The following is a 15,331-nucleotide window of genomic DNA, read 5'->3' on the forward strand; positions in this document are numbered from 1 at the left end:
CTCGCCTTCCAGGATGGGGACCGCGTGATCCTCACTGTGCCTGGTTGGAGACACTACAAGATATGGCTGCCAACCGATGTCAGTGGCGTTCTTGTTGTCAGTTTCTATCCAGATTGCCTGAGTGAATGTCTGGAGGTGTAGGCACCTCGGAATGATTGTGATAAGCTAGCACTAAGTCCCTCCCCCATCCACCTTCATTCTTTTCTTTACAATAAGGTTTTCAAATAAGTCATGGTTGTACGACAGTGAAGCATTGGTGTTGAACACTGATGTCATGCTGTCGATGATGGTGATGATGAACCGAAAGGAGAGAAACCCCCTACTTAGGTAGGCGTACGCATCCCCATTTGAATGCCGTGGCACACGCGTCAGTCGCTTCCACTCAATCCAGATTTTGGTCCAGATGCATGATTACAACCGATGCTGGTTTCAACTTTCGTCCAAAATTTCCTGAAAACCGATAATGTTTTGATCTAACGCCTGCATTCCGGATGGAAGTTTGGGTAGTGCAGTTAGTTTTTTCGTGACCTCACTGAGTGGGAAGCCAGCTGTTTACAAACGGAAATAATAGTCCACTTTCACTTCCCTAATGGACAACATCGCAACAGCAAAAGAATCTTTTCTAATACTTGTTTACTTTATTTTTCCACAATGTGCATCTGAATGAACACTGCGAATTATGCCCCATGTAGTGTAAGGCACTTCCCTTCTACGCGCTAACTTGGAGCTTCATGCTTTAAAGTATTGTGCAGTGAAAACGTTTCATGTAAGCTTATTTGGCTAACCTTGCGGGTAACGTCAGAAGTTGGATAAAATTTCCCTCCAAGCAATCTGAATTTCTCAGTTTTTTACTGACATCTAATGATAAGCTAAATGATTCGTTCTGCTAATCAGCCAGGGCTGTTAGCATGTTCTAAATATACTTACCAGCGCTTTATTTAGTTTCCCCCGTATCCGTAAAATATTACACAGCTGCCAATAAATCAGAGGAACCTACATTACTTTTTTTCAAAATAAAAGCGTACGAATTCTTCGTGTGAATGTCTAAAAGCATCACTAGTTTGCCAGCGAGTGCCAACATTTCTAATTCCACATTGTCCACTGTTCACTTTATTTGTGTAAAATAACCATTCGAGAAGTTGTAAACACGTTGCTTACCCTTGTTTGTTTGCTATTAAACAAGACGCCCAACTGTGTTCGTTGCTCGTTCTTCACGTTCGCATAACCCTTGCCTGCTACTACTTTGACCGTTGTTCTCTTGGCCTAATGTTGGACTTATGTGTATACGCTCATGTGAAACAGAATCGTTCCGTCCACTGATACTCTATTCTGACGTCAGTTGGTCATGTTTATCCGGGCTTATACACAGTCTTATATTTCCGGGAGAGAGTTCAAACAGATGAAGATGATCGGCAGTCACACGCAGTGTTCTGATCGGTGCACAGTATTGGGTGTGTGCACTAATTGGTGCCTTCACAAGGCGTATGGCGGAATGTTGTGAGAGCAGCAGCTAACTCAAATGAAATCAGGGAGAGTGGACGATTATGGTATGGTGAGAGTAGCGGTCCACGCACGGAAAATGCACCACTCCAGCACAGAGGCGTCATAGTAGACGAGATTCCTCATCTTTAAGGGTGCGTTTGGGCTCAAGCAGGCGCAAGGGTTAATATCGATCTGAATGGCGTTTAGCAGTTTTGGTAACTCGGTTCCAAGAACCGGGTTCTTGGAATGTACATTGTGACAGTGTTAATAAAGCTTACGTACGCTATATAAAAGCATTACCGTGTCACTCATCTATGTTCCTATCAATATGTCAAGCTCTATATTTTATTTTTTAGTCAAAAGTCGTTCGATTTCTTGGTGAAATGAAATGCCCTTTTAGGTGCGGTAGTGGCGTGACTGACGCTTAACAGGTAGTCGCTTCTGATTTGGTCCAACAGCACCGACGGCGCAGAAATCCTGAAGGCCCGCGTGACAACATGACGGTGGGTGCCAGTCAATCTTCATCTATGTGCAGAGCAGAAGGCACAGGCTACTGAGTTGAAAACTGTTTCAGACTGTTTGGGGTCGAGATGAGTACTTTTCCCTTCATGATCGAATGCTAAGCGTCCGTCACAAAATGCTCCCTGTTGATTTATTTTTAAGTGGCTTTCATAGGTTATTACCAAGTGTTTAGTGTAAATTGATGAGAACACACATGCTGACCAATCACAGGATCTTTCAACCATCACTGTTTTCGAATCGAGCTTTCGGTCGGGGAATGCAACTGTTCCTCCATCTGCAGTTGAGCATCTACGCAGTAACCAGCAGTAACGTCGACGACACATACCGCGGAGATTACCTAGCCAGCATGTGACACCTTTAAATCAAACGATATGTCAAACGATATGTTCAACATTAGGTCAGAAAGATGATGGTACCGGCGATCATACGGAATAGAAACGTGCGACTGACGTCCAAACAAGAACGAGACGCACTCAGAAATTTACAATAGCATGAAAAAATCATAATGCTACCGGCGGACAAAGAAACCATCATAATGGTAATGGACAAGTTAGGTTACATTGAGGGGATCAAATAACTGCCCAAACACTCGATGACCTACTAGTCCAACAGCAATGACCCAATTTAAAAACTCATCAATCGAATCAACACGATACTCAGGAAAATGCGAGCAATATACGGGATAACCAACCAAGAACGAAATACGGAATAAAACGTGCGACTGACGTCCAAACAAGAACGAGACGCACTCAGAAATTTACAATAGCATGAAAAAATCATAATGCTACCGGCGGACAAAGAAACCATCATAATGGTAATGGACAAGTTAGGTTACATTGAGGGGATCAAATAACTGCCCAAACACTCGATGACCTACTAGTCCAACAGCAATGACCCAATTTAAAAACTCATCAATCGAATCAACACGATACTCAGGAAAATGCGAGCAATATACGGGATAACCAACCAAGAACGAAGTGGAATGAAAGCCAATGAGACCAAAGTTGCACAATGCTACGAACTACCAAAGATATTCAAAGAAACAATACCATGATTAGTCATTCCGCTTCCGGAAACTCCATTTTACAACTTAGCAAAAGACTTGTGGAGAAGATTGGGACACTTACTGGATCGGAACCCACAACCAACAATGCTACCCAATTTATACACAAACTACAGAACTTCAGTATAGGAGAACCATGGAATCATTTGATGTCACATTACAGTTCACTCCACTTAATCGCAATATCACCAGAGAAACAGTAACAGAAATGCTTCGGAATCATTCAGACACGATAAGAACCATGAAACTCGAAGGTCTATGCAAACTATCGGACTTTTGTATGGATACGTACCTTAGTTTTGATGGACAAATATATCAACAGCTGAGAGGAACTCTGATGGGATATCCACTATCGCTGTGGAGGGAATACAATGACGAGCACGTGTTGTACTACCACTCATCAGTCCAAGGCTGTGAATCCGCTACATAGATGACACCTATGTCACCTGAAACGAGATTCAGTACACAATCAGCATGAACTGCTCAAAAATACGTCTGAAGCTACCAGACGAAGATATCAGAACTGAGAGGAACAACGGACCACCATTCTTGGACGTTTTAGTAAATAGAAATCGAGACTCTGGAAAGCTACGTATATCGTAAAGAGACATACGGATCAAATACTGCACTACGACAGCATTCATCCAGTGAATCACAAGAACGGTTGCGTTCAAACTTTTCCCAAGATGGCGGAGACACATTGCGACACCAGAGAATTAATGAAGAAGGAAGTAAACTATCTATTCAGAATAGTCCGGAACAGCGGAATTCGAGTGAATTTTATCAAGAGAAGCTTGAAGAAAGATATATCTCAACGACAGCAAAATAGGAATAAGCTACCAGAAGGATAGTTCTACATTATATCAAGTATATATCTGAGATCACCGCCAAATTACTTGTACTCACAAAGAAATCTCGGTAGCCCACAAACCGAATGCCACCTCAAGGAAAATGATCTCAAAACCGAAGGACAGCCAAGACAAGTTTTACGTTTGACATACTGAAAGAAACAAAACACAGCCGTCATGAGACATGATTCCTTTAACCAAGAAGGCCTCAAATTATATCTGGGGGACACAAAAATCTTGGAAGTGTGTTACTCCACGGTGGAGTTGATCAACCTTAACTTTGAATTATATCCAGGTTACTCACCACTACGTGCAAAGGACCAATATCCCAACCGGAATACTCAAGGAGAGCAGAATATCGGTTTAACAAAACAAGAAACCCATTGGAGTCTGATCAGCCAAGGTTACAAACTGGGACCTAGAAGGGTCTAGGACGGAGGTTACTCCAGCGTCGACCGCAGCATGAAACCAGGAAAGTCAAGCTCAAAGGTCGCATGGTTATCGATCGAGCAGGATGCAGGATACCAGAGCAACCCATGGAACAGTCCGACCGAACAACTAGTCGTGATTTAAAGTCAGCATATCAATACACGCACAACCCTATTCACCGCACAACCACTGACACATGGCTGCGTTCCCTAACTACGCACTGATGATGAGAAGTTTGCAATCAAATTGCTCAGCTCAACGAACAATCCAACGGTTAGTAATCAATATCCCTGAATTTTGTTGGAAAAAACTGCACTTTGCTTCTTACCTGGTCAGCTAATCCTTATAATACAAAGGGCTTGCCGCAGTGATGTTATTTTGGGTATACTGAAGGATGTAACTGCTGCATAAAGTTTGTACCATTTTACAGCTATGCTAATCTATTTTGGTCTGAAGCTAACGTCAACCCTCCGCATATTTGTTTTGTTGAACAACTTGTGAAGTAGACAGTCTAGTGCGCACAAGGAAGCGCTGAAGATCATAGCCAGTGGATGTGTTATTGTGCTGACAGTGCTCCTCATATTTCTCCGCAGACAGCATTGCCTAAAAATTTATTTTTTTCTTGCCTTACTGTGTCATGACAACTGAGTTGTACAGAAGTTGCACTTTGCGCATATTTTCTCAGACACGGAAGGAAACACTCAATTATTCCGAGTGATATCAATTACCGTGCTAATATTTGGGCACTGAAAACTCTCGGCTGCACGCACATACTCGCCTCAACAGCATCCGGTGGTTTGCAAGATTACACGCAACCTGGTGACTTCCTCATCCTAGATCAATTTCTGGACTTCTCTCGGGGACGTGAACAGACATTTTATGGCGGCAAGCGTCCGGTGTTTGAAGGTGTGTTACATACACCAATGGGAAAACCGTTCTGCGAAAAGACGCGCCAGGTAACTTTTCTGTTTGCCAGTTTTAGGGCACGTCAATCAATTAATTCCGGTTATGACGACATTGTCCTTCCTAGGGAAAACATGTTGAAAAAGGAAGGTGTCCGTACAACGAATTTCATTTACCAAAATTCATAACCCTAACCTGCTGACTAATTTTCTTTATTGGATAGGGTGGATGCCTATCAAAGTATGATATTTAGGAGGCGGAGTTAATTAGATGAATATTCTCACACAGCTCAGCTAATGTTTAACTCATGTCTCTAAAAAGTTTCAAGCGGCCTGATATCTGAAAATTTTCAAAGAAGTGTCACTGATGGAGGTATTTCATTCCAATTTTTATCTATGGTTTACTTACCATATATTTATGTGCTTGAATATCTTCCTACCCATGTATTTTATCAACTCTTAAGCTATGAAATACCACTTCTCCGATGACTACATTAACTCTAACTGTGCGTCGGGAGCAGCTCACATGTTGAGGTTCCCCATACGGAACTTTGAGTCACGCATAGGTTTAACGATCCCAAATATCGAAAGGATGAGTTGGGTTCGAAAATCTACGACACTCTTGGCACAAAGGCAAGCAGAGTTACTCAGCAAACCTCAGTTGTCCACGTTCTTGTGTCAACACGAGCACAAGTCTATCGCTGACCGGCACAGCACAGTGTGAAGGCTGGCACACCAAACTATAGCGCGCGGATACTTGGCTCTGTGGTGTTACAGTGGTGGGTTACGGTGATACTTTCCGAGAATGGTCTCGTGATTCTGATTGGCGGTGCGGTTAAACGGAACTTAGGACAGGACGAGCCCGGGCAGGCTGAGCAAACGGGGCACAAACGCACGGGTAAATAGTTCAGTTGCGCAATTCACACACGGACATATGCTAATATATCGGTGTCGGACGGGACGGTCTCTGCGGTTAGGTGAGTAGCGGGCACAGATGAGCAAAAGTGGAGATCAAAATCACATGGACGAAATAGGCAAATGAACGGGGGAATTATCGTGAGGTCAAGATAGATTCAGTATCCTATCTGTATGCTCTGAACACGCAGCTTAAGATGCAAAAGCGCTCATGTGAATCAACTGCCAGTGGATTTTGGGATGTTTTTGAACAGTCAAAGGGGCGAGGGTTTCTAGAGTATTGTGAGTTTATGTGATTCAATAAATAAGATGGGTAATCTGAAAGTTACTTCTGTGGGCTGAAATGTAAAAACCAACTAAAGTGACCTTGAAAACAATTATGCTCCTTACAAAGATTTGACTGATGAGCTTGGTAAACAATCGGTAGTTTAGCATACCAGTTCAGTGGTCTACTTAAAATGGCGTGATGATGTTCCCGTGCAGCGCATCTAGTGAAAATGAGTTGATATCAAAGGAAGCTAATCCACGTGATAACCCAAAACTTTGAATCCTCGGGATCTGAGATACGCTGCTCCACTGTCGAAGCCTATTGAAATATGAAAAGTAATAAGAAACCGGTCTTAGCTAAGAAAATCCTGCTTAACTCTTTGTCAATGCCAAGTTTCACTCTGTCTGATTAGCAGGAGTAAGGGACATTTGGGGATGGTCTACCCTGATAAATATGTACATTCCTTGTCACCTTCACTAACTCCACCCCCAACGGTATTTCAGGTGCTCATTGATGCAGCCAAAGCCACGTCGCTTACCATCTGTGACCGTGACCAAGGCCCACCTGCGGAAACTGTCCACCCTTGTGTTCACACACGTGGTTCCGCGGTCACGATTAATGGACCACGTTTCTCAACTCAGTTGGAATCCAAAATCTTTCGTAATTTTGGGATTGACATCGTGAACATGACCCTCGTTCCTGAGGTTTCGCTCGCCCGCGAGGCCGCAATGAGCTATGCATCAGTTGCTATAGTCACTGATTACGACTGTTGGAAACATGAGGAGCAGGAGGTTAGCGTTAGTTTCGAAGCGACAGTATTTCGGTTGTCCTTATTCGCCCTAGAGCCAATGTTTCGACAGTTTGGATTTATTCATTTTTCCACCAACGCTTATGGTATTACTGTGTTTACATTCGGACAGCCGTGACTGTGCTGATCTAGCATTTACTATTCCTCTGCCACTCCCAAGTAAATGTGTTTTAGAGGACCGTACTCCACAACAGTATATTATGGAAACCTCGCTACCAGTTTCGTCCAGGTAGTTTTCTCTGAGTTTCCACTGCCACCTATGCCTACTGTTTCTGATGTCCAGAATTGTTACGTTAACAATTAGCATTATTTCCGCTACAGACGAGGCGCCGAGGAATTTTTCCTCATTCTGTCCAATCCATCACGCCCAGAATCGAGCCCTGGCACATTCAGTTTTTCTGGTGGGCATGATGGACAAAACATCCTCCACCGTTGTGTCTGTATTTCGGCCTTAAAATCTTCACCTATCTACTCAATGAATTGCTCGCCTGCCTTGAAAAGTGACAAGCTTTCTTTTCATTTGTTGGCTCCCTTTGTTTCACTTAGTTGTTATGTCCTTGGAGTCAATTCTACCTGTTTTAGGGTTCAGTCTTTACAATGTTTGTCATCCTATGTCAGCAGTGGTAAATGACAAGTGTTTTGCATGTTTTCAGGTATGCGTTAGCACCGTTCTGGAAGCATTCAAGAAGTCCGCAGAAAAAGTGAAACAAATGCTCGTTAAAGCAGTTGAAATAATTGGAGAGCGTGATTGGACCGCAGTCATAGAAGCAAATGAGGTACGCACCAGTCATTATATTTAGATTTCAACATGAGTTTGGCCTACTAGTCTGCTTCCCATGCCAGTTCCCATGCCATTCAATGAGAATCCTAAGCTGATACGCTACATGATGTGAAACTCTCAAGGTTTTCAATGACCGATTTTTGTGTTCCCGAATGCTGCAAAATTCCGGTGATCTTATACATCGAGACCAGGCGCCACATCCCCACACTAACACTGTGTACTCAGTACATACAAATGTGAACTTGGCTTTGCTCCCAAGAATGAGTTTCTGCATATTTCAAAACGTCACTGCAGTAGTTCTGAATCCGACGATTCCTCAGGGTTAATTTTGGTGGCTCATGGTGGTGGATACTCCATCGTTAAAGATCACCAACCGTGAGTGTTACCTGGTCATCTGTTTGTTTGAATCACCTGACATTGACATCCTCACTTCATGGATCACTGGGATCAGCCGATAATTAACTACATTATCCACTAACTCGTCGTTAGTTTTTGACCGAACTTGTTGGAAGATGCGACTGAACATTTTACACCGGTACCGTATTTAATCGCTTCAAAATTCAGGCTTGTTTTCGGAAGTAAGTGAATGGGGAAATCTTGCCTCAGTACCATCAGTGAAGTGATTCCCCTACGTTACCGAATAATCGAATCAGACAAGCTGCCTGCGTTCAGGCGACCACTTTACAATTACTTGTTTGAGCATGCTTATTGGAACCTATGGAGTTACCAAGATCAAACTACTAAGTTGAACTGCCTAAATAGGTGTACAGAGTTATAGCCCAATCAGAAATTTACTGGTGACCTCACCTGACCCATAGCTGGCGTTCAAGACTTGCCGAATTTATGGATTTCTCAGTCATTTGTGATTCGAGGGGAATAATCGCGAAATCTCTCCTCACTTCTTGATTCACCCTTCGGAACGATTTACTTTTCAGTACAGAATATAGAAGTATATTCGTTAGATCTGTCGTCACTGCCGTAGTCAATCTGCTCTGAAATGTTTATGTAGTATTCTCGGACTGCCCTGTCAATGAAGCGATAATGAAGTATAACGCCTAAAGTGGGTAATGACTGATTGTTCAGCAAAATTTCGCACTATCCCGAGACAGTCAGATATGACCCAGTCACGTCCAAGCTATTGCTTTCAATGCATAGCTCCCTTCCCAACCTCCCCCCAGTTAACAGCCCTGTATTTACGCACATCCGATGCACAGCTAACTACCTCACCTCCATAAATCCTTGGTTAAAAAACTGTGGCAGCTACAACCACTGTACGACAATTGCGCGGTTCTTACAGCTGATAATGATGATGATGGTCCCAAGTAATTGCGGACAGTCATCCTTAGCTTGAAAATGAAAACATAAAGCAGCTAGATTGTCATCTTCAAATACTTCTGAGTTTGAAAATTGACATCCGCGTTTTACCACTAACGCCACAAAAGACTGCCACTTAGGTGGAATATCATCATCATCATCGTCCACCCTGACCGTATAATGTAGACAAAAGATAAGGAGACGCCTCGAAAACTCACTTTTCGTTAGTTAAAGGCAGATGTTGAACTGTGAATGAGTCATGTGCTTTTGATGTCAAACAGTATGGTGTCAAGAGAGTTTAGTTACATGGTCTTCGACGCAAGGAGCCATTTATGCAAGATAACGTTGCAGCTGATTATGCATGCCAAATTCAACTTAATGAGTGAGCTGATGTAACCTTGTACTCTTATATAATGGAGTCACCAAGTATGCCCACTCACGATCTGCTGTCTGGTTGCAAAACAACCACCAAAAATCTGAATCTCACAAAGAACAATGAAATCTCTCGTGGTGCAGTGTTTTGGATACCGTGTAGGCGCTGCGTCAACCATATCAGAAACAGTGGTGAGCTTTCACCCTTTAATAAAAACATTGAGTGTTAAATGGAACGAAATTCAGAGTGTGAAATTCGGTCCCGAATACAATCATTATGCGCGGGGTGAATTTGGATCCGACAACTGAATCAGCGAGTCTTGTGAATCAGTGAATTTGATCGTCAAAATTTTGAACCGCCATCTATTAAAATAATTTTCAGCCCATCCGCTCCGAAGTCCAACAATTCGTGGTTAGAAAACCAAAGCCAAAATGCAACCGAGTGTGCACATTAATTGGAAGATGAACCCAGGCTAGCGCCTTAGGTCAAAGGGTGGATTGAAATTTTCACCTATCTGAAAGATCGGCTTCATTTGACACGATTGTGTGTGGACACACACGAATAACTTAATATATTTAATCCCTAGATTTAAGGAGGTCCTAAGCATCACAGAAACCCTGAGTGAGTCTGAAGCCTTGAGGATTGGTCGGGGAATGGTGCAACCTTGAATAATGTCGTCTACTGCCAGCATAGTTTGTTGGAAGGGAAATTTTTTAGCGCTAGATCGACTGAAAAGCTATTTTGTTGCTAATTCCCATGGCTAGGTGATAGCTGAATGAATTGTTGAGAAAGCGATGCTGATGTTGATGGTGTTAACCTAGGTATCAGATGATACAATACACGTTGAAGTCAAAAAATATTTGTGACTATTAACCGACCGCCGAAATTCGGCCTTTTTCCACATTAGTTTGGAGTCGCACCTCCGAATAGTCTTCCGCGCTTATGTTTAATCGGATTTTTGAAAGCGGTTGGCTATCCAACCAGAAGCAAAGTAAAATGTAAGCTAAAATCGCATTCAGCAATAAAATTTTTTAGTATATATACAGCCTGGTTTAAATTAAGAAAATCATTACAATTTCTGTTGCTTCTGAATTACATGTGTGCTCACCTGTTTCTGTGCTCACTATCTTCCGTTCTTGGTTTTGCCCCTTCTGCACCAGAATTATACCTGAGAATTATTGTCAACAAAACCCTTTCTGATGACCAATTTCTGACTCAGCAGTATATCCGTCAGTGTTGAGATGACAGTGGTAACAATGTTTGGTGTTGTCTTCTTATAATGAGTTATACTTGAACTTTTCTTTCCGCAGCGTTTGGTTGCTACAAGTCGACAGGACCTTCTCCACACCTCGGACAGCAAAACTGGTTAACTGGTTGACAGGAACTCTGTCTTGCTTTTTCGTTTCACTTTTATGAGCGCCAGTAATCCACCGCAATTTGTACGGGAGTTTTCTGAGTGATATTCGTTTGCAGTACATAAAGATGTTATTTCGTTGTTAGCTTTTTTGCCATTGAAAAAACATAGTAAATGCACATTAGGCTTTTCTTTAATTGCATCTGTGCGCAACAGAGAAACGCGGCGTTTCTTTAATATTACACTAAATTCGCTCAGCCGAATAATGCCAAAACTGCATACTGATTCTACTAGATTCAGGCCGGGGTATTTTGCCTAAAGGTGGATTCTCGCCTCAGTCATTAGTACTAAATCCTTTGCCCCTTGAGAACAGTCTGAGTATGAAGCTCTCATCAAGCTGTCATCACGATTACCGCCTTCATCACCACCATTATCATCATCATCCTCATCTTCATCGCCACCGCAATTAGCGTCATCCGGCCCACTGCGTCATTGTTCAGAATCGTCCCTTTCCTTTCCTATAACCAGGATTGTTGAAGGTAATGTTCTAGAGGAACACAGTAAGACAGAAAGAGAGTGACCTTGTGCTAGCAACTGACAAGCGTTCCAAACTGTTCACAGCTGTCAGCGATCAGTAGCCACATCTTGCAGCGCCCATAGTCAAGAACATATTATCTCACCATGCAGCCATTGGTGCTCTTCCTACATCCTAACCTTACTAACCAAAAAGTACCAAGAGTTCTCACTCTTGTTTAGACCGAGGCCGCTTTTTGAACATGTCACCTTGTCATTCTTCTACTCTAAGCACTAGAATAATTATTACTAAAACACTGTGATCACTTTGAGATAGACTTAGACTATTTTGGGCTGTGTTGCGGGACAATGCACGAGAACTAGTTGAAATCCGTTAACCAGATCACATCTACAATTGAGTAGTAGAAATGCTGAATAGTGGTTATCCATTTAAAAGGGACAGAATGACCGCTAACATTTAGCAACTGTAAAAATCAGTCCCGCTTCCCCACATCTTGTAACGGTTTCTGATTATTGTTGATATGTTGTGCGCTCTGGGCTTTGTAGTCCCGTGAAGCGATTTGCGAAGTTTTGTCAGAGCGGCTCCCAACGTGCCATCTATTCAGGGGTGCAACTGGGTTTGCTCGTAATTTTTCAATGATGTAATGGAGTCGTATTATTAGACATAATGAGAAGGCTATTTGTGTGCAACAGTCAAATTTTTCTTGTCTTGAACTTGAGGGACTATAGCAGCTGGCGTAAACGCTTTTTATTATATCGTACTCGATATGAGTGTCAAGTTTCATGGATAGCTGAGTGGAGCGGGTTTTCGATGTCCAGCACGGTAACACAGAGGAGTTCAAAAATGAAGGTTTACTCAGCCTCCGCGCTAATACATGTCAGATGGAGTAAACTAACAGCGTTTGTCTGGGCACGGAAAACCAAGTAGAATTTCATAAAGGTGACCGAACTTGTGTCTAATTCATGTCTAATTGTGAAAACATCAGGGATATTTGTTTCCTTTAAGTAAATTGTACAGTTACCACTCGTAAGTAACGCGCCTGCCGATCTAGTGTTGTACTCCGGTTGTCTGGAACAGTCGGACTGATAGCATTATGAAAAACGCACTGCTAGTGACCTTCAGTTCTCGTTACGTCACCATGTCTGATTCACTGGTAGGCCACCTCAGATCAGGTCACTTAGTTTGGAAGTGGTGAGCCGAAATTAAGACTATATTTCACTGCTTTAACTTACAAAATGCCGTATACCTATGCGAAGTAGAATAACATGCAGCCGCAGACTACTGAATGTTTATATAACAATTATGGTAAGCTGTCTGTGACCTGAGCAGCTGATATTTGGTGTATAACATGCGCGTCTGACGCTGGACAAACATAGGGCATACCGAAAAGTCAATCTGGTTGCCCAAACGAGCAGAAAAAATTATATCAAGCAGGTGGTCGAGGATTCTGACGAATGATTGCTAGTAGATGCATTTCAATGGACTATTTTATTTAAGCCAGCTTTTGACGTGTTAACAATTAAATAGTGGTCAAAAATAATATTGATGTTTTAGTATAGTGTACAGAAAACTCCAGTGAAAGCTTTATGTAGTAGTAGCGTGAAATTTTAAAAAGTTATTTCTTATTCTCTTTGTGAAGCCTGCACTTATGTAGTATCCCTTTTGCATAGAGGTGGGTCACAATTTCTATGAAAGCACTATGGCGATTTTTCAAGGATCAATGGGGTTTTTGTTTTCTGAGGTTACTGTTCAATCCATTACTGTCACGTTACATTCAAACAAAGGGTAGATTTTCAGTATTTGACCGAAATCATTTACTGTAGTCATTGACAGATGCACTTCTTTGAAGAAATGACTTCAAAGTAATGACTTCGGTGGTTATCAGATTTAGCGTCGATGGTGTGCACTCTCGCGATGCAGCCAGTATTTTAAACAAGATTAAAAAATCAGTGTTTTCAAAATTGAAAACTCTTTGAATGTTGCTCACACCTCCTGCGGGGGGTTTTCTTCCCATGAAATGTATAACGAAAGGATTGTGTACATCAACAAAATTGCAGTTGAGATAACCGCTGTATTGTAGTGTTCAGACTAAAATTCGGAAGGTTGATGGTATGAAGCTGTTGGATGATCCGCATACTGATCCCGACCAGGTTCTTCAGAATGAGCCTCCGGATCCATGTACAAATTTGGGGTGGGAATCAAGGTGAATGCAAAGCAAAAACATACGCCTCATAACTTCATGCGTAAATTCATTTGCCATTTAACGGTCAAGATAAGACACACTTACGGCAATGAAGCATCGGTATTGCACACTCATGTCATGATGATGATGATGATGATGATGATGATGATGATGATGATGATGATGATGATGATGATGATGGTGACAAGATGCACTGGCAAGAGCCCACAGGAATGGTTGATAGTGTCAAGCGACGGGACGGTCTATGGTAAACTAAACTTCATATTATATAGGTTTTTGGTCCTAACCTACGGCAGTTCCCCTGGATAGGGTATGAGAGGAAGTTGTTCACCAGAACCAAACTCCTTTATTTGTGAGATTTCTGCGTATGAACAAGCATGCAGAACATGATTGAACGGTATCAGTTTTCTTTATACCTAACGCTCCTCATACAGTTATACACTAAGTCCAATGCTGGGTGAGATGTCAACAGTGCGACGTCCAGCCAGCAAGTTATACCCTTTCAGTGTTGTTTGAGCTGTGAATTTCGAAGCGAACTAATGTCTCCAATCAATTGGAAAAAGTTTGGAACAGACTGAGAAGTCATCGTTTCGGAAGAGCTTGGTGAACAATCGGTAGTTTCGCTTTTGACACGGAAGCTTCACCAGGTCAAGTGAACGGGTCACCAAATTGACCAGGTTATAGGACAGACGGGGAACCAATCAGTAAGCGCTTTTCAGATTATCACACTAGATCAGTGTTGAGTGTCAATTAACGGCTCTTGTCGGCTGTTGTGGTTGTCAAAATCTTGAATTGATGGGTTAGAGGAGTTCCAGATTAGTTCTGATCGCTTTTTGTACCTTAATCTTCCACTCCAAGGTGCTTCACTTGATGATTCACCTCGGGTACCGCTGGTAGATTTTTCTTGATCTTCGTGGGCATGTGAATGTTGGGACAATTTAGTTGAGGGGAGGGGAGGTGCGTAAGGTTAAGTGGAATCCAGATGATGACCGCACACCAACATGTGTCAGCTCGACTGATCCAGAACCGTCCTCCACACGCTTGCCAGTTCTCCACACGGTTGACAGCTCCACGCCTTCTCTGCTGTTAACACTGGGATGCTTGGGGATTTATACCGCCTCGGCAATCTGTCTCTGTGACGTGGACCGTAGTCCTCGCCTCAAAACCTCAACATTTTCTATTTTTTGTCCCGTGTCCAGTGCGTGTTCCGCGATTGGCCAAGTCTTCAGTAATGCTTGATATTCATCTGCGTTTCTCGATGGCCTGTTTATTTCTCTACTATGGCCTCCGATTCTGATGTGTAGTTCCCTGGTCGTCCGTCCTATATTGACCTAGGTGCAGTCGTTACATTTAATTTTGTAGACACACTCCTTGGTTCTGTTTGCTGGGAGGCGATCCTTCGACTGCACCAATACAGAATGTAGAGTGTTCCCCCTCTGGAATGCTACTCTTATGTTAGCCTTGTTCTGGATTTTTCGAAGGCGCGTGTAAGGCCCTGTAAGTCGTGCAAGGGCCCTGTGCATAGAAGAAGCTG

At 42.6% G+C, this 15,331-nt stretch overlaps 1 protein-coding gene across 1 annotated transcript in view; it reads left to right on the forward strand.

Annotated features, from left to right (window-relative positions):
- The window catches only part of T265_02922 (hypothetical protein), a gene marked incomplete at both ends in the record, with an annotated part of 18,778 nt that extends 7,543 nt beyond the window's left edge, over positions 1–11,235 (forward strand). The window contains 4 exons of the mRNA XM_009167286.1: positions 5,030–5,300; positions 6,933–7,220; positions 7,891–8,013; positions 11,016–11,235. Coding sequence (XP_009165550.1) covers positions 5,030–5,300; positions 6,933–7,220; positions 7,891–8,013; positions 11,016–11,075 — 742 coding nt within the window. The remainder of the gene's footprint in view (positions 1–5,029; positions 5,301–6,932; positions 7,221–7,890; positions 8,014–11,015) is intronic.
- Positions 11,236–15,331: the final 4,096 nt, after the last annotated feature.

This window comes from Opisthorchis viverrini (genome assembly GCF_000715545.1).
Source record: "Opisthorchis viverrini unplaced genomic scaffold opera_v5_38, whole genome shotgun sequence".
NCBI classification, from domain to species: domain Eukaryota; kingdom Metazoa; phylum Platyhelminthes; class Trematoda; order Opisthorchiida; family Opisthorchiidae; genus Opisthorchis; species Opisthorchis viverrini.